We start from the raw sequence: 20,913 nt of genomic DNA on the forward strand, positions 1-20,913 counted from the left end.
GTCTATCAAACTACCTTGACTGAGCAAAAACATGACCACTTGTGTGGGCCACATTATTGACAGTAATGACTCTGTGTACAAGAGAGGGGGTTGGGGGGTCTGCTGAGCTGCCTGTCACTGGGAACCGAGCACACTGAAACCTGTCCAGGTGGGAATTGATTTCTGTAGGAACCTGTTAATTTACACATGGAGCTCAAACATGAGCTCTAATATTAACCCAGCTGAGTTAGTCAAGTTCCCAGTGATAATCCCCTTAATAATCAATGTTTTACACTGAGACAGAGGCTTGTTATCACCTGGTGCGTTCATTATTTTCAGTCTAAAGTGGAGTCCTACTGTGCTCGGAGCCTTGCTCAGGTGCAGCTTTATATTTAATAGATGCTTAATGTATATGTCACCATGTCCTTGCACATTCAGTCTCCAATTATCTCGAGCCTGGCCTCGGATAAACTCATGTGAATCTGGGGAAGGGCTCTCGTGGTTTAAAATCTGATTTTTGGGAAATAAATGAGTTTAGTTTAATATTCTGTTTCATCTTTTCTCTGCTATACTGAGGTTCCTCTCCACTTAAAACTCCCACAAAAAGCAGCTGCACTTCTAAAGGCTGTCACGTCAATAAGAAGTACCAGGTGATGTCATTAACACTCTGAGATAATTGCTAAACAGAGTCAGTTGTCCACGGTACGACACGGCACGACAACTTTTAGTAGATCTGCAGGATTTTACCAGCAATCCGGTCCGAGGATTATGTTACATGAACCCATTACACAGTTTGTAGTGTATAATCTGGGTTGCAGTGGAAAAGGAGGGTCCACGGTGCGGTGGAAGTGAAGTAGCAGGCGGGCTGGCAGCGGCGCAGCAGTCGAGGGCAGGGCGGCACAGGGAAGGAACGTTGCCTCGGAGCGCGCCGCGCGTAACGAATGGTGATTGACAGTCGGAGGCACGGAGCGCCCCGTGCGGCACGCAAGCGGAGCACGCATATCTCCCCGTAGCCGTGTTGTCAAAGGCATCTCTGTGAGACACCAGCCCGATCAGCCCGGCGCGAATAAAGGAGTCTCTATCTGTTCCCTGGGCTCGGTCTCGGAGTCTTCTCGCCGAATAAGTAGCGACTAGGAGGACCGCGGCCGCTCTGCCACCCTATCCCCATCCCGTCTTCACCTGCTCAGTCATAACTGGACACAGTGTGGGCTAAGCCGGCGTCTCAAAGTATCCTGGAAACCGGAGTGGATGGACTTAACGGTCAGGTTTCACTTTGCAATCTGAGCCAAAGAAGATTTTGTCGTTTCCTTTTTTTTCTGGAGTAATCGGACTGCGCCCGGTGCTTTCGGAATCATATTGTGGGTATTTTTTGGTAGTTTTTTGTTAAATCCTGCATGATTGTGATGCGATTGTGAGTCAAGTTACAATCCCTGGAGCCTGTGCACACTCCTTTTTTTTTTATTTTAATTTTTATTCTTTTTAGTTGGAATAACGGTCAGACAATCAGCGGACTCTCGGGAGGGAATTTCGGTGCGTAATTTGTGCGGGGTGTGCGGTTGCCGAGCCGCAGAAGTAGTTGTGCCTCCTTCTGTTTTTTTTTTTTTTCTTTACGTCCAATACCCCATTTTCCCATGGAGTAGGCTAACATCACATGTAAAGACTTCATTAAAAAAGAAAGAAAGAGCGTCTTTTTTATTCTCTGTCGCCTGGAACGAACAGGCGGATCTATGCGCAGATTCTCCGTAGGATGGTAAATGACCGATGGGGAATCATGAACAGCTCTTCTGAACTCGAAGATGGGACTCGGCACAAAAACCAGGTATGTTTCACTCGAACCTTACAGTTGCGCTGTGTGGCTCAGGAGGAGTGGTGCATCTGCTTGGCGCAGTGTTACCACGCCGAGTTTGGCGATGAGGCTTGCGAGGAGACGGTAGCTGCTCACCCCCCCTCCCCGACTACTGACACTTCAACACACCCGCAAATCACACAATCCTCATGTCTCCTTCTGTTTGACACAAGGCTTTCAGTGTGTTAGTTAGACTACTTGGGATGCTAAGTGGTAAAAACAGCAGATTCATGTGTGAATAGGCGGATAGTTCTGTTTGCGCATCTCAGCTGAAATCTTCCCAAATCTCCTCTCCTATATAAATCCACTTGAACTGCATGTCTGTTCCGAGTGCTGAAACGTGGCACACAACGCATCCTCCACTCGCCATCTCTCTCCCCATGCACTCGGATGAACTGAGACAGGAGCGGACGTGCGGTGTGTTGCAGCCAGACAAGCTCACTTTGGGGAATAGTCAGTGTGTTTTCACAAGGTCAGTAGAGGGTTATTGACAGCCCGTGAGGGAGAGGAGCTCCCACTGGAACAACGGGAATCGGATTTCGGGGGCGCTGAAGAGAGCTTGGCGCCTTTGGAAAGATTTGCCTTTTTGGTGTCCTCTTGCCTCTAAGGGTGGATTTTAGTTATTATGCGACACATCAGTGAGAAATAATGGAGAGGTGCTGTTGTAGAAAACTTCCCCAGAGCCACTGCAAAATGTTGAGACACAGAAGAAAAAGTAAAGGCTATCAGGAGTGTTTATTTTGGGCACTTTTTTTTAATTGCTGTCTAAATCAATTCACCTGCTATGAGAAGACAGTAGCAGTAGGGGGTGCATACAGGAGGTTGCTCACACAAACATGCATGCGTTTGTTTGTTCTTCGGCCAAAGCATGTGGGCTGCAGATAGGAGGCAACTGGCACATCTCTTCTCATTTCCAAAGCCTGACAGGTGCCAGGCGATATGCAGCTTCCTGTCTTGTGATTTTCACCCCTCAAGTCTGAATCACTCACATGCTGGCACTCTGACCTGGAGCCCTCTCTAAGGTCTGCTTACATTAGCACCTATGAATGGAGGGCTGTGATGAGTTTATCATACATTACAGTTGGCTGATTTTTCATGTGACCTCTCTCCTTCTGAGGTGGAGCTGATCAACGCCTCAGAGGGACCCGGCCATCGTTCAGCCTGCTGCCTGCAAGCTGCTTTGCCTCTTTTTATATCCACTTAAAGGTCATGCGAATAGCAAATGTCTCTCCCCTGGGTTTTTAATTCGATGATTGTGTGTCTTGTAATACCCCCCCCAATCTCTGTCTCGGATCATTAAATCTGACAGAAGGAAAAAAAAAACAGAATCCGTGTGAGAAAACTGATTAATTTAAATTCTTTTGCATTTCTGTGTCCTTGATGAAAAAATCTGGATCACTAAATGAGGCTCTGATATGCTGAGTGGTAAGCCGAGAGGATGAAAAGGCAAAAATATGTCCCATAACCCCAGCACTCACTCCGGATCAGACAGCATCGGGGGGGGGGGGGGATGCTGGATGAGATGAGAGGCTGTGAGAAATGGGTATGGCTAATGTCGCTATCTGTCCCTCTCCTCCCCACATCTATCTGTCTCCTTCTCCTACACTTGTTATTTTTGCTATCACACACAGACACACATAAATACTCCCTCTCTGCCCGCGTGTCAGCCTGTCTCTCTGTGTAATCTTGAGCAGTAACACCAGACCTTTATCTCCAGCCTTGTGCTATTGACACAGTCATTTCAGACCCAGTGGGGAGGGATCGGTTAATAGAGATCTCTTGTGGTCTCGCGTTTGTTTTGATATTACAAAACACGGCCCCGGTATTTGTCTTGGTGAGTCTGCATATTTGATTTGTGGCTGTAGGTGTGCTGTCACCCGTGCCCTTTTGTAACAGATGGAGGCGAGTTAGAGTAAAGCGGAGCTTCAAGTGCAGCTTACAATCAGCCTTGAAATCTAATTCAGCGGATAATAGTCGACGGAGACTGAGGCTACGTGGCCAGAGATGCTCTTTACTCCTGCATATAAAAACATGAGACATTTTCAAAGAAACAAAATGGCTACCAGCAGTTGGAGCATAATGAGTGGTTACATCAGTGCAAGTTCCATTCAAAAGTAATGAAAAGAAACACAACCTGAGCAGAGTCAAGGCTGCAGCTTCTCACCACAGTAATGTGAGAAAATTAAGGGTGTAAAACATTTGTTAAAGTTCTCGCTTGTTATTTTTCTTTTTGCTTCTTCGCTTGGGAAAAAATGTAATTCCACACAAGAAACACAATAAACAAGGGATGTAATGTTGAGATAAAAGCACCAATATTGATTTGTTTTTCTTTTTCCTTTTATCCATGGCAGTGGCATCTTTCTTAAATCAGCTGTGAACTGAGTATGAGCTACTCGTCTTCTGTCTCAGTTTGATATCTTAAAGGGTAACTCCAGTAATTTTACACATTTAAAGTGTGTTTACAGGTTTTTGGAGTACTTGTGTCTCCAGGGGAAGCTGCTTGTAATCTGATAAACTGCCTCCAGTGACGTCACTCTGCTGCTGAGTTGCATTGTGGGTAATGTAGGCAACATGATTTATTTATGAACTCATTATGGTAGGTTCAAAAAGAAATGATCACAGTCAATACAGCAGCGTTCTTCTTCCTTTTCAAAACCGGATGCCTCTATTACCCACAATGCAACACTGAGTGACATCACTGGAGGCACTTTATCAGATTACATGCAGCTTCCTCTGGAGCCACAAAATGCTTCATACTACTTTTTCCACATATGCAGTAGCACTCCTCTAGACCTGTAAACACACTCTAATGTGTAAAATTGTTTCAGTTATCCTTTAAATGTGATCTGTGCACGCCGACATACCATATTTTACAGTGTGTGTGTCATGTCTGTTTTCTCCTTATTACCAAACATGGCCCACTCATGCACACATACACACATACACCAAAGTACAGCTGAGAAGTCAGATAGACCCAGCGGGGTTGCCTGCTCGGGGTAATCAATAACTCTCTGAGAACTCCAAACTTTCCAAAAGCACAGAAAGGACTGTTTGTGTATGTGTGGAGCAGCCACAACATGCAGCTGTGGCTGGCTCAGCTCCCACACTAGAGATACACAAACACACACACACACTATATATATATATATATACACAGTATATACGCACTAAAGAGGCATATATATATTTTGCAAGTAATTTGTTGGCGTTTTTTTATAGCCCAAGCTTTACTTTTGAAGCATGAAGCAACACAAACACATCAAAGTCAGAACGTCACATCAATAAGTCATCATATCACCCAACCATAGGTTAGCATGTTTATGTTTCTCCAACACATCAGACACAAAGCTGTAAAAAGGAGGAAGGTTTGCCTTGACAGCACACACACACACACACACACCGACACACACACACACACTGTAGGACCACATCTATCAAAATCACACTCTGCGGCGACCCAACTCAGAAATTATATCAGGGTTGCATGACAGCCGTGACACAGACACACAAACATCCTCTGCCAGGATTTATCCATCTGCACTAACTCACTTTAATACCCCCCCACATGTGGTTATGGTGCACCAGGTAGGACCTAGAAAGGCTTCACCATTTTTCATGTGCACATCTTTATACATACTGTATTGTATAATGAGGGGCTTACAGTTCGTGGGAAATAGCGTTTTTTCTGATGAATATTGCAATCGCAACTTAAATATTAGTATATTAATTCAGGCCTATACATTAAAGGAAAGTTCACCCAAAAATGAAAATTACTATCAGTCATTATCTACTCCTCGTGCCAGTGGAAAGTCAGGTGAAGTTTGTTATTGCACAGATTATTCCTGGAGCTTCACGACACAACAGCACTGCAGCATTCTCCTAAACAACTGAGGTAGTTGGGGACTTGTTTTAAAACATTAAGAAAAGATGGCTCCATGCAGCTCATCCAGTGAAATCCAGGTCTTTGGAAACCCTGAGATCCAAAATTGATATGAAAAGACACTATTTACTCTCTTTCCTAAGTGGAAATCTTTACTAAAGCTGCTAAGCTAAAAGCGTCGGCGCATACCCCGTCTGAAGTGGGTGCACGAGCTTGTCTGTGAATAGAGGGTGTAGATAATGTCTTTTCAAATCACTTTGGGATCTCGAGGCTTTAAGAGACATGGATTAATCCAGCTGTATGGAGACATTTTATGGGGTTTTTTTTTGTTAGTTGTTATTTAAGGTTTCAAAATGAGTCCCCATACGGTTCAGTTGTTTAGGAGAATGCTGCAACTCTGTTTTGCCGTGAAGCTCGAGAAATGTGGATTGCAGACTTTCCATCGACACGGGGGTGAGTAGACAATGACTGCTTTTTAATTATTGGGTGAACTTTTCCTTCAAACATGACTGTACCAAGCATAATCCTAAATGTATCTTGTTTCTATGTCCAGGTAGAATAATAGAGATGTCTGTTGATGATTTCCTTTTTAAAATAAAAAGTCAGAAATGTAAACTTACTACTCAATTGTAGTCAAATGGAGACTAATTATGATGTTCAAAGTTGTTTAATATTTATTTGTTCCAGCTGTGTAGTTGGCCACTTATTATAGTAATGACAGACAGCTGGTAAGTTGTGATTGTGAGTGTTTTTGGACTCAGTACACACAGATTCAGGCCCAGTGGTTTGTGTTGGGTTTATTTTATGAACAGTAAATACCCACAGGCCACATTTTTTTTTCCACACTGGTATTTTGTTTCCCTTAAAACCGTCTTTGGCCAGGTTTTTTTGCAGACATAAGCACGCCAAGTGCGAGCATCTTAGCCACACAACATCCAAGATTTTCTTTTTTGTTGTTTCGCCAACTCGAGGAATTAACGTTAATTAACTATAACTGAGTCAATTTGCAGTTGTCATTATGGCAGATGAAACCAACAGCTGCCAGATTAAACTTTCACTGGCAGCAGCTTGTTTGTTTGTTTGTTTAGACTCTGTTATGTAAATTATAAATAAGATGTCACCTCTTGCCACTTGAAATTTGCAACCTTTCAGATTGTAAATTTGAGGAATTCTTCAGCCCTATTAAGGTATTTTTAACGATAAGATAAAACGTGGCAACTGTTTGCTTTTTCAGTCTTGTATCTCAACACTGTATTATGTTTGTGAGACAGGTTTCTGACCTGATCTAAAGAAATTGATAATTCCAATCATTTCCCAAGCAAAAATATCCAACATTAGCTCGCCCCAGCTTCTTAAAGGGTGACTCCACCAATTTTACATATTAAAGTGTGTTTACAGGTTCTTGGGAAGTACTAGTGTTTAAATGAGAAACAGTATGAAGCCTTTTGTGGCTCCAGAGGAAGCTGCTTGTGGTCTGATAAAATGCCTCCAGTGATGTCACTCAATGACTAAGTTGCATTGTGGGAAATAGGCGTCAGGTTATGAATAGCAGTCCACTGGTCTAGCCTTGCACCCCTGTAACACTGTAGGACTCTTTATGGACAGTTTACAAAGAAATTATCAAACCTAATCACCTTTTTTTTCTCCACCTGGTCCTCTTTCTTTGAAAAATCTGGTGCCTACATTACCCACAATGAACCTTTGCCACTGAGTGACATCACTCACAATTTGTCAGATTACATGCAGCTTCCTTTGGAGCCACAAAAAGGCTTGATACTACTTGTTTCACATATGCAGCAGTGCTCCCCAAGACCTGTAAGCACACTTCAATGTGTAAAATTGGTGGAGTTACCCTTTAAATGTGAGGAATTTGTTGCTTTTCTTTGCCCTTAATCAGAAAAAATGACGATCGTTTTTTGACATTCTATAGACTTAATGATTGATTGATTAATCATGAAATAATGAGCAGATCAATCAGTAGTAGAAAAACAATATTTGTTAGGTGCAGCCCAGCTTTGTCCTGTTTGACTGTAGCTATGCAGTGAGAGATGTGGGCTGGCTGGTTTCTTGCGGGTACCCTTGTCAGACTAATGAACCTGCTGAGTTGGCTTGAGGTATAGGAGGCAGTGTGGACTGGAGCAGAGCAAAGCACACAGACTTCTCTGGTTCACTGGGCCTGTGATTTCCCTGTGGGGGGTCCTGCTATGGCAGCGGAGCAACTCTAACAACCTCAGCTGCTGTCTCCCCCCCTCCGACCCGCTCTGGGGTGGCATCGAGGAAACACCCGCCAGCAAAAGTTTTCAGAACGGTTTGTCAGATCACTATTGTACCTTTTTCCACGGTTAGTTTTGTGCGTAGGTGCCGCCCTCTCTCCAGATGTCAACTTTTCACACGAAGATTTGCAGCGCGAGATGGTTCTAACGGCTGTAATGCGAGCGTTTAACAAGGCATATGTGTGTGCAACGTATTGTCTTTGTTTTATTTGCACATCCATAAATCACTGTTGGGAGACGTCAACTCTCTGAGAAGAGAGATTGATCTAATTGGGCCATGTCGGTCTTTGTGTTGGCTACAGTGTGCGATGCACGGTGTATAAAGAGACAGTTAAAAGACATTTGTGTGGGTCTGTGGATGCTGTGCTTGCGTGTTCGTGTGCTTTCTATCCATCCCATTGTTTCTTTTTAAACAAGACTATGGGGGTTGCACTAGAGGGAGGGTTATTCAATTTATCAAGAAAAACAATCCCTCGGTGTCATTGATTTCACTTTGGTAGTGCTCTTCATAGCAACGCCGCCTTTGTATTGGCATGCACGATAATGACTTTCAAAGCCTTAATGTTTCACAATGTTTTTTTTTTCATCTCCCAGCAGCTCTGTTCTCACACACAGATGCTCTTTCTAATCTCTCTTCTTTTGATCTTTTTATCATTACATCATTTTCTTCTTTTTTCAGCTTTGGACATATCTATATGCTATATAAGCTTGAAGCCCATCGCTTTAGTGCGGATGAATTGTGGGATCAAAAACCTAAGTGGTTTGGCAGGAGTGTGGGCCTATTGTTAGAATGAAGGTATGAATGTGTGAGAGGAGTGCGTGTGTTGGTGGATCAAAGTGGTAACGAGCCATTACTGTCAAGTCGTTACATAAGTGAAGAGTGCTTTTTACATTGAAAGTGATTTAGTACCTTAATGGAGCTCCGTGTTATTTTGTTTAGGTTTTTTTTGCTGCAGACAGATGGGGCCATTTTGTGTAACGTGCATGCCACGAGAAACCGGAGGGCTTTACTCGTCTGAAGGTTTTAAATGACAGCAGCTGTCCCGTGTGCCTTTGGCCTCGCTCATCCTCCATCCGCCTTTTGTTATCTGACCCTCACGCTCTGCTATGTCTTTTTCTCTTTTTCGCCCTTTCTGTATCTGTTGATGACACAGAGGGACGGGACATTTCAATACCGGGTTTCTGATGCTGCAAGGTGGCCAGGAGGCCTTGAGAGAATAAGAGAAAAGGACTGGGAGCAAGAATGAAAACAGGAGTAAATGCAAGCAGAAGAATATAAAACAGAGAGAGGGAGCCAGAGCAGAGAAACAAAAGAGTAACCCGGAGTAGAGTAGAAAGGACACAGGAGGGTTGGAAAGTATGAATCACAGTCGGTCCTAGATGAGTGTTGAGCAGGCAGCGGGCTGGCTGGGGGCACATGTACCTTTTGCGAGATGACGCAGATATATTCCAGCTGCTCAAAATCCCACATACCGCAAACAAAGAAATGTTATCAGATATACCACACATCGCACAGCCTTCTCTCCACAGTCGACTCTTGGCTCAGTTACCAGGCTCATCGCGGAAGCCCCAAAGCATCACCGAGGGCTCACTCACATCCAACACAACAGCTGTAATAGAAAGTAATTGTACGTAATTGATTCGTGATTCTTGCTAATTGTGTTGATTTTGTGCACTGCACATGCTTTAGCGTGTGTGTGCGTATGCGTATGTGCTCACACGTACTTACAATGACGGTATTCACACTGTGTGTGGGTGAGCGTGATGCTGATAGCTCCTCTTGTGTTTTTTTTCCTGCCTTTGTATGGATGCGAAGAAAGTAAAGCTGAGTAGGAAACATTAGTAAAGGTGCGACAGGGCAAGGTTATACTCTACCTCCTAGAGCGTGTATTGACAGATGTGTCAGCAAGCTGACCTGATGGGCAGGGTTTCACAGCAGAGGAGCTATAAGTGTGAGGGAGAGCGAGGGAGAGAGGGAGACTAGGCAGGCTTAGGCATTAGATTTCCATCTGCAGGATTCAGCCCCTTGTGCATGTTTGAGCGTGTGTGCACGTGTGTCTGTGCGCCTGTTTAGAAAGAAAAAGCCGTGAACGTGACACTGAAACAAACTAAAGGAAAGATAAATGTGTGAGTCCCCTCCACTGTTTTACTCTGGAAAGACTGTAATATAGCCATTCTGCAGTTTATCATATCCTTCCCTGCTAAATCATCATTAAAAATGCATTGGAAATCACCTGTGAGAGGCAGATGAGAGGTGTGCAGATGGAGAGAAGAGAGTGGGCTGCAAATGAGGCAGAGTGGTGGAGTGAGGGATGAGAGAGACACAGGGCGTGCGTGTGCTACAGAGTTCAGTCATCTTGATGGACAACTCGCTAGGCCCATTCCGCTGACAGATCGGGCTCCATCTCCATATTTGCAGTGAGGAGTGTCCAATTTCCTCCTGGCGATTTCAATCTAAGAGTTAAAGAGCTCAGCTCGTGTGACGTTCAAGTCTTGATCAAACAGAGACTGCTTTTAGGGGGTCATACTTCCGACAATGAATGGACTTGTTCCTTTTTTTCTCCTCCCTCCCACGCCGTCGCGCGTCATTAATCAAGCACGCGAACACTCACGCATCCGAGCACAACAAATCACGTCCGCACGTGAGCGCGGTTCCCCCCACGTTTGTGATGGGTTACGCGTCGGACTTGGACTGCAGACTGAACAGTAAATAATAAGGGAATTAATTAGACTCTGAAAATCCAGTGAATAATTTATGATTAATGGAGAAGTTTAATCAAGCAATCAATCTACTCTGACCACGGGAATCTGGAGTAGGAGAACATTACAGGACAGAAGGGAGGAGGATGAGAATGCAGTTTTAACTCAACATAATCCACTTAAACACACAATCATAATGAAAACTGCTGGAACACTGAGGATGCCTAGCGGCTAACCAGAGCTCATTGTTAAAATAGTGATGTTGGAGTGTGGCATCTGTTCCACTGCTAGTGTACAGAGGGTCTTTTTATCTTGGTGTTAAACTGCCAGCGCGCCTGTGATTGAGCTACATTGCTCTCTAACTCTGCTCTCATACTTGGTACTCTCCAAAAATCACATTATTGGTTCTCCTCCGAGCCAAATGGAGTCATTTCCTCGGCAAACCGACTTCATATATTTACCTGCTAATGGCTTGCTTAAGCTAACGTTGACAACATAATAGCGTCATTATGGGCCAGGCGCCCATCAGGTGTCTCAAGGTTAATAGCAACATTAATTGACTAGAAAAATGACGGCAGAGCGGTCCTTGTTGTCACTATTAAGTAGTATTTTTCAAAAAAAAAAATAAAAGATTGGCTCGTTATCCAGTTCCACGTTAACTGAATGTGTCCGATTAACCTTGATGATGGCGTCATTATCACGGACATATATTTTTGGTTCAGGGACACGTACTTTGCTTTTAAATGGATATTTGACTTTTGGGCTGATGCTTTTCCGTCAATTCAAACGTTAAACTTGCAATGATCCCTCCAATGGGTGCCCTTCCAGTGGCCACCACAGCTGGTGCCCTTTCTCCTCCTGCCCCTCAAACATCCCGAGTCCGCCACTGCATCTGTGACAGCCCATTACCGGCTGATAATATCGGCCAGCTGACATATCGGTTGGGCTCTGCTGTTTTTTACGAGCCAAACATGACATTTTAAATTGACCACATCCGGCACTAAAAACCAAATACAATTCCCCTTCATCAAAATTGTATGCCACGAGGATAATACCGACCATGAAATATATCTTGTGGTCAGCGTGCCTTCAGTATCATCTGCACATTTCAGGAATAGTTCCCGCTGAAGGATGACAACATGTTCACTCAACTGAATCAAAAAATTGTATTTGTCTTCACATCTGTCATAAGCAGAGTGGGGAGAAAAAACGTCATGAAAGAGGTTATGTGACTGATAGGAGGATGAGAAAAGCATTAGGAGCGAGGATGGTTTTAGGAGAGCGATAAAAAATGAAGTGATGCATAAAATTTATTCAGAACTAGACAGACAGAGGGGGAGGCACAAAGAGATGCAGAGATGTATTTATTGCAGCTATCCTATTAAACAGTTATGACAAACTCATGGCTAATATATTAACAGACTTATCCACCAACATCCATTATTTATTCATCATCAAAAATTCAATCTGGCACACTGTGTGCCATTATTCAGATGTGCTCGGGGAAAGTGGCACATTTGAATAAATGAGGAATTGTAGGACTCACTCCCATGGCGTGTTGTTATTCCAAAATCCTCTCTTTAAATTATTCAAACATTAAATCAATCAAAAAATGTAGGAGATAGATTGATGTTGGGGGCAAAAAAAAAAATCCCCTCCCCAGCTGACAGAGCTGGGTTTATTATATCTTCATGACGAAACATTTTATTGTTCTTGGCCTATTAAAAAAAAAAAAAAAAAAATCAGACTTATCAAAACTGCTGGAAGTGGCTCTGTCATACGCCATCTGGCTCGTGTTTTTCATTAGCGGGGAAAAGGAAAACATTATGTTTCCCGCATGTTTCAGCTTGCATCCCGTTCAGGGCAGTTTCCTGACCCACTCCTATAGACAAACTGTAGACAAACTCATATTTACTATATTCGGTTTGTCTTGTTTCCTGTGGTGAAATTCTGCACCTCTCGGCAAGACCTAAGTCTGAATGAGATTGGATATGGTAATGGAGAGTGCTGCAGACCAGTAGTTTCTGCTGATGTTGTGGAACTTGGCAGCATGGAGAACAGGACATATTCCTCAGAGAAACAAACACTCACGCCTACAGACCCCTCTGTGCAGGCAGACACATGAACCACACTCCTGCACATATTCCTCAGTTAATGTAGTACATTACAGAAATAGCAATCACAGAAAAAAAGGAACACGTTCAAAGATATGACCAGATTTCCAGTTTAAAACGTTAAAAAATGAACTAACATCGTCTGCAAACTGTGAAGAAACATTGAAATGTGTTGCTGAGATGTCTACTGAAGTTAGCATGCCAATCAGCTAGCCCTGGCCCGTCCTGTGACAAGCGCTGTCACATGTGCTTTGTGATACGTGTCACGACTCTTTTGCTTCTGGGACGATGGCATGCTATCCAAATTCACACACTGGGGTGCCATCGTGCCAGCATCGTTTGGTTCAGTGTTATAAAAATGGTGGGTCTTCTTTACAGAGTTGATACAGGATGTCTAATGGGCTAATGACAATGCTAACATGCTGATCTTTAGTGGGTATAATGTTTTCTTTATTCACCGTCTAAGATACTGTAGGTTTATGAGAATGCTAACATTTGCTAATTGGTATCGGGCATAAACCAAAATACTGGACAAAAAAAAGCTGTTGATCTCATGATGGCGCGAGAAGCGACTCATGCCGCTAGCATGGCTAATAAAGGAGTGCAAATAATGTGAGTATTAAATGTACAAAGACATTTAATTGGGCAGTTGAGAGGTTAGTGAAATGCCAGCATAATTATATCTGCTGACATTTGGTCTGACTCAGCTCTAAGTTGATGCAGGCGGTAAACATAATGACCACTTGTTCAGTATTATTCAATTAAATACACCTATTAATTATTGACAACAGCTAGGCTTTTAACGTTACCGTTATGTTGAGATCGTGTCAGACGGCGTGGGTGTTTTTTTTTGGGAATCAGTGCTGCTGTTGTATTCGATTGCGGTCGTTCCTGTTATTGTATCCGAAGCCCCGGCCAACATATCGCCCAAACATTGCAGGGTTCAGTCACTTGACCTATTGTCAGCGGTATAGTCGGGCGCTGCAATTGGAGCTTCACAATACGACTGAATGGTCCAAAACAGAAGCTTAAATCTCCTTTTTCGAAAAATAAAATGACCAACAACAGAAGACAAGCTGGCCGACTCTCTTTTGTATCCCGCTGTCAATAATAACGGCAAACATCCCGTCTAACGTCTGTGCTCTCCAGGCTTACGTTGCATCTTAAGGGAAAGAAAAATGAAAGCAAGGTCAAGTGAAGTGTCTCTATTATTTATCGAAACCGAGGTACAGCCTGTCAGGTTTTCGTACATTCTGTTGACTCATAGCAGTTTTAGACAAGCTTGTTCAAACCATCAGACCAGATGAGGAGAGGTCTGGAAAATGTACCCGTTTCATTAAATCTTGGGCCGAGATGGGCTCTTTAAACACAGTGTATGAAACATTAATATGCAATACTGGAAGTGGACTTGTCAAATTTCAATATACTGCACAGTGGAGTATAAATACGCATAAGGAATGGACATTATAAATGGGTTTGGAGGATAAAGTGATTTTAGTTTTGTTCCAGGCATTTAAGGGTTGGAAAGGTTAACAGAAGCATGACAGTATTACAGATTGAATTAGTCATAATGTATGGATATCATTGCATATTTAATTTCACTTCTATCATGGGTAGATTATTAAATCAGAGCAGTCTATGCTATTATTCCACTCCCCCATTTGTTGCTGGTATTCATTCATGCTGTTGTAACCAGAGACATTATTTGTCCTCCATCTGTGCATTCTTATGTTTTTCAGATGTTTCTTGGCTGGTGAGAGATTATGTAAAAATTCTGCGGATGCACACCGAGAAAACAACACTGCCTTCTCTGTCATCTTTACTCTCCGCTGAAAATCTTAAAGTCCTCCTTCAGTCAAAAATTGTGTGTCTAACAGTTGAGTCTTTGAGCTTCGCTGTGTAAAATGATGTAAGAGCACAGTTTGGCATTCGAAGGCTAATTTCACATTCGTTGCTGAAAGTGGAAAGTTTCTCCGTGCTCGTTGAAAATCTGGTTTCAAGAGGCGGGGCCTATTAGCATGATTTGTGACATCACAAAACCCTAATCCCAATATTCAGCATATTCAAGTGTGATGTGGAAACTTGAGGACTCCTGTGAACATACACTGAAAACTGACTTTGCAGTGAAGTAAGAGACGTCTCGTGTCCGGCACTTAAACTTGCATATTCTTAAATTATTTTTTTAATGAGGCAGAAGGAATAGGTGCCATTGTAAGGATTTTAACGTGGTAATTATACTTTTTTTCCCCCTGCAAAGACCATGTCAGGCACATTAGAGAAGTTGTATGGACGTTTGTCTTAATACACACATGGAGGGGATCTTTAAATGCCAATTTTCGGGCGAGGTCAGATATCAGGTACTCGCAGCTCCACTATAAGTCTGGTATTGTTGAAAGCCCTTATAGAGGCTGTCAGCACAGCACAGTCTCGGCTATTTGTCTGCCACCTTTGGCACAATCTTCCTTACAGATGCGATGACTTATTGATGAAGTTTGCAGGAGATGGGGGGATAGTCTACAGAGAGTGTGAGAAAACCTATTAGACGGGGGGAAAAAAACGTCTGCTATCCAGAGATATTTTCAGAGAAGTGGCTCTCAGAGAAAAAAAAGTTTGAGAAATATTACACCGGGCTGTCTCAGTTAGCCTCACTTATTACTTTTCATCATTGAATTTGTCAGAAGACAGACACAGTAATTGTCACATAATCACTGGCAAATCTTGAAAAATGCTCTTCGGCTTTGTTTTGGTTCGTACAGTTTCTTTCTTTAAAGTGTCTGTCTTTAATCCATCCCAGCATGTTAAACTTATTCTCCCTCTCTCTCTCTCTCAGCCTCTCTCATTTGAGGAATTTAGTCTGGCAGGCTTCTCACATCCGTCTATAATGTGCTAACATAAGAAATCAATCAGACTCACAGTATTCCTACATTCCATCAGCTCGCATTGATTTATCGAACTTGCGCTTGAAGATGAAGAGAGAAAGCCTTTAAGCATGGCGGTGAAGGGTGATCAAGGGGAGTGGATGTAGAGAGGGGGGATGACGGGACGGTGACGGATTTTTGGAGATGACAGGTGAAGGGGGGGAGGAGCGAGGAAAGAGGAGGGATCGCCCCGCGCTGCCCTTTATTTTGGTTGGATGACGTCGTTCACCTCGGGGTCAGCGCGCTGTCGGTCATGATCCAGCCGGCCAGAGAAAATGATGATAAGGTGCTTTTATGTTTTCGATGGGTTTGCTGTGCGCTGTGGTTTTTTCCAGCGTGCGCGGCATGACAGCTGCTGTCAGCCCCGTAGCGGGAAGGGGTCAGGGGTCACGGAGATCGTGGTTGCGTAGGTTCCCACCAGAAGCTGTACGTAAACTCAACCTGACAAACATGAAGAGAAGTACAGCTCTCTGGTGCTTTTTATTGTTAACTTTCTGATATTGTTTGTTGATATTATTCATTTTTTATACAGCATGTGAGCCGCTTTCATGCCACAGTCTACTTCAAATTTGGACTCGACTGATTCATGAACATCAGTGTTAAAATGAGGGATCGCTTTAAAAAATGTCTGCTGTTTTCCAAACTAAATTATTACCATATTAAAGTGGTGATTTGCACCTAATGCATTTTGTAATGACTTCTTGACTGTTGTCACTGATTTGAGTGACTTTCAATCTTAACTTTTATCAAACAAATTATCTTGCCGCTCATTTACGACTCAGTGCAATTTAATTTTTCATGCGCTTAGACTCCGCTAAGGGATGCCTCAACGGTAATTTCTGCTTTTCTGTTTTATACATCTCAAGAGTGAAAGGCTTGTTTATCCTTTTTTGGCGGATATGTCTGTGAGAGGAGGGAGGGAGGGGGGAAGAGTAAGTATAAAAGCTCAATAGTAGCTCAGTGTATTTATATCACAGGCATACACTTAGAGACACCATAGGGGCCTGATGGGGATGAGGATTGAAGTGGATTACCGAGATAGGACGGCACCACTGAGAGAATGAAATGTTATGTTTATATTAGGCTTTCATAAAAACACACGAGCGGTAAAACATACGTCCGTCCGCGACCATATGCAGCTCAGCTGAGTGCCTCCGGCCCCTCTCACATGCGGGGGCTGAGAGGCTGATTGAAGGGGTTAAAGAGGAGATTAAAGTGATAATGTACATCTCTAATCCGCAGCATTTTCAGAGGGCAAAGAGGCAAAAAAAACTGCCTTCCAACCACAGATCTGGACACGGAGATGGTGCGTCGGTGGCCGTCAGGGTCAGCAGTCGCCATGGCAACAGATTATTCCGAATAATTATCTGCCATATGTGCCTTGTCACAATTAGAAGTTGGCTGTGAGCCGGGTCGCGGGTCAAACGCTGATCAGAGTATTGGGGGTGGTGGCGAACATAACCCCCTGCGCCGTTTATTAGAATAAAGTTGAGCTTTGCTTAGCGCATCTGTCACACAAGCCGCAACCGCGCACATAAACCGAAAGCAGATCGTCTTAAGAGATCGGATGCAACCAGCCGCATCACTTTGTTGCACCGACTTCCTCTAAATGTCACTGCACACTGTGCGTTTTGAGCTTTCAATAGCCTTTTTTTTTTTTTTTTTCTTCTTCAATAATAGATCTCACAAAATGAAAATCTGGAAATGAATAAAATGGATTTATGATTTCAATCAGAATACTAAGCTCCCCAGAATCGACTTTTTGGCTGAGTAGCGAGGGAAAGGAAATGACTGTGTGAGGAGAGGGCGCAAATGTGAGCTGACACAGGCGTGGAAGTGGAAGAGGAAGGGGAAAAAAAAAGAAAAAAAAAACTTTTGTGGTTTGTTCTCCAGACCAAGCCTTCCATTAGGAGTCCAGACGTTTTAACTCATCACTGCAGCTCTCCCGCAGGAGTTTTACAGAGAATGCTTCATTTCCTATGAAGCCGTGTTCACACTAGTACCCAGGGAAAAGCAGCAACAAGGTGCAAAGTGGTTTATCCATTATAGTGGATCATTTATTCCCTCACTTTGGCCCATGTGAGAAAAGTCATTTGGAGTGAGATACCTCTCCACGCTGTTTACCGTCCTGTGAAGCAGAAATTGCAAAAATAATCTCTCTTAAAATCCCTGTTAATTAATTTGGAAGTGTTACCCAGCTGGAAAATCTCAAATAAATCAGCTGTGATTAATTTCCATCTACTGTTTTCCTACAGTCAAAAATAGGATTTGCTTCTTGTCCCTACAGCTGAATGGTCGAGTTCTGTGTAGAATGGACTTGTGTAATGAAATATAGATGCAGGTTATGTTTCCACCCATGTCCTGTTTCTTGGTTGGTTGGTTTGTCAACAGGATTACACAAAAACCGCTAAACGGATTCCCCCTAAAACTTGGATGGAGGACGGGTCTCGGCCCAGAATAAACCCCATTAATTCAACAAAATGTTTCCAGGAAATCATTCTCACTTTTTAAAGTTTTTTTTTCTCCTGTTTTTCGACAATTTCGTACATTTTTTCAGGGATTAAGTCATATTTAGGTAGTCGGTATTTATGAGTGAGTACAACTTGATGCAGATCCAAATAAAAATCAAGAGGATCGCCTTTTTTCAGCTGGTAATACATACGATATTGGATTAGGCTCAGTTGAACCATATCAGACGCACATTATAGATTCTTTTATGCAACAGCTGTATGGAGGGGACCTTCAACACCTCATACTTTTCTTCTCATTGTCACAGCGTAGACACGTGGTGCAGTCTGCTAAAGAACATCCTCACGTCACCCGTGGGCCGTGGCAATCTCTATTCAGAGCGCGTCTCCGCTTCTAACCTTGGATTTTGGTAAGAACCGGTCCAAGGGTCCCTGGGGAAGTGCGAAACGTGACAGCTTAGCCAGTTTTTAAAAACTACTCGCGATACCTCGGGCTTATTACTGCGAGCTGTCATATCGTGTGAGATGCACGGTGACGCGGTTTCCCTCTGATCAAATCTGTCACATCATGCCAGGCAGGATCACAGGGTGGAGGCACCGCCGACACGTTTTAGGAGAGAGCCTGGATGTGTTCAGACAAGCTACTTACGCTTAAACACCAATTAAGCCCCATGCACTACTTACATCTATGGTCTATTAGATTGTCACCCATCACTATTAGGAGACACTCAGAGCCCTCTGGCATTCTGGGAAAATAATTACATTCTTTCTGCGTCATAATTACTGCCTTGAAAGTGTCTCTTTCGAACACTAACAAAGCTCACTCTTCTCTGACTCGCCGTTCTCCTCTCCCCGAGCTCTGCCTTTCTACTCTCTCGCCTGTTGTCTCCCGAGACACTAATGAAGTGGTTTTAATCTTGTAACTCCAGAGGAATTGTCAGCAAAAGGACGGCATTAATTAAGTTCTTGTGTGTACTCCTTTTTAAAGTTTCTACATTTTCAGAGTGGGCCTCCGCCACATAAACATGTTTACCAACAGCACCGACTGTTGCTTTGTGACTCATATAGAATGGGGGTATAGCGTAGGGATTAGAAGGCATCTTTGGGAACATTTGTTGATTAGTCCAAATGAATCTAATGCAGTTTTGTGCTTTGCGGAAACTTTGATAGCACATTGATTTCCCCATTTGCAGCTTTGCTCAACTCTGTAAACAAATCAAAACATCTTGGATCTTTTTACTGTGTAATCTCTATAGGAGCGCGCATTAAGACTCATTTTGTTTCGTTGTTTTGCTGAACAATTAGAGAATATATGCATAAGTTATTGCCCACACACTGCAGCTGGAAGTTAGACGTGAAGTAAGTTTGAGTTATTGTGCAGTTCCAGTCGGGTGCACACAGTGAATGGCTTGTCTGTTACCTCCACACGGTGAGTGATGTTTAGCACCGGCTAGCCACACTCAGCTGATCTGTTTATGCAGTCACTCTGTTTTGATTAAGTCCCCACCTTCTTCACAATGTTCATTTGGATTGCTTTTTTTTTTTTTTTTGACATCGCCTTGCTGCATTCACGTGGAAAAAAAAAAGACAGTTGTGGCAGTTCCTTTTTATAAACAGCCAGAGAGCAAGCCACCGCTTCTGCTCTCATATTTGCCGTCTCCTGAATCCCCAGGATCCAGACTGTTGACTTAAGATCTTAGCTTTTCAGAATAAAGTGCACCTTCATTTTTACATCTCCCTCCTCCGACAGCTTCTCTTGTATTTTACCAGCCGAAGCTGTCACAGGTCTTTTCTTACTTGGACAATAGCAGTAAAGTATGGTGCTTTATGCAAGGTTACAATTTGGACTCCATTAAGTCTGCCTTCATTAATCGTAGCCACTTTTCAAATCTCCCATTCCGCTGAAATGATAGATGTTTTTTTTTTCTTTCTGTATCAAGAATTAAATTGCTGCATAATTTCTGATTAATGGAACGACACTAGATAACACAGTTGCATGCGACGTTGAAGGGAAAGTGAAGCTTGCGTGTAACTGAACAAGCTGAACTCATTAAATCACCAGTTCCTGAGCAGCTGCATAAAAAATGAAGAGAACAATCATCTCATGAAGCACAGGTCAGCGTGACACCAAATTTGACAGGTACATTAATTAGATGTGCCTTTAGATAAGCTTAACTGAGTTTCTTCAAATACGATTTTTGGGTTAACACTATCATCAGTTTATTCACAGTTTTTGCACAATGGAAATCATAGAAAAGACTGTAAAACTCACTCTATGCAATACATGGATGTAATGTGACTCTGGGTACTTAATTTCACACTCATTTCAACATTAGCTCTATATTTGCTTTCCTAATGATGTGGAAGGTAGTGCACAGGTGCTCGCAGCTACCTTTTATTTACTTATTCATTGCGGTGACGGTAGCAGTGTAACTTTCCAGTCGTCTGATCGCTCCAAGCGCTGTACAACACTCGCCACATTCACCCATTCACACACACATACACACACTGATGGCAGAGGCTGCCATGCAAGGTGCCAACTGCTCATCAGGAACAATTCGGGGTTCAGTGTCTTACTCAAGGACACTTTGACATGCAGCTGGGGGGAGCCGGGTATTTGAGCCAGCGACCTGGTTACCAGATTACTAGCTGACCCGCCCCTCTTTCTCTTTGTCTGTCTCTCTTTATGAAAAGGCACCCAAAATAGGCAAACATGCATTTTCAATAATTAGAAA

The 20,913-nt window shown here is 43.1% G+C and overlaps 1 protein-coding gene across 2 annotated transcripts in view; it reads left to right on the forward strand.

The window, feature by feature from the left end:
- Nucleotides 1-693: 693 nt before the first annotated feature.
- The window catches only part of fibcd1b (fibrinogen C domain containing 1b), a 110,942-nt gene continuing 90,722 nt past the window's right edge, over nucleotides 694-20,913 (forward strand). For both annotated transcript variants that reach the window (XM_084339722.1, XM_084339723.1), the window contains exon 1: nucleotides 694-1,798. In XM_084339722.1, the coding sequence (XP_084195848.1) occupies nucleotides 1,727-1,798 (72 nt within the window). In that variant the 5' untranslated portion in view covers nucleotides 694-1,726. The remainder of the gene's footprint in view (nucleotides 1,799-20,913) is intronic.

The sequence above is a fragment of the Pagrus pagrus genome (assembly GCF_965226575.1).
Source record: "Pagrus pagrus genome assembly, chromosome: 19".
Taxonomy (NCBI): Eukaryota; Metazoa; Chordata; class Actinopteri; order Spariformes; family Sparidae; genus Pagrus; species Pagrus pagrus.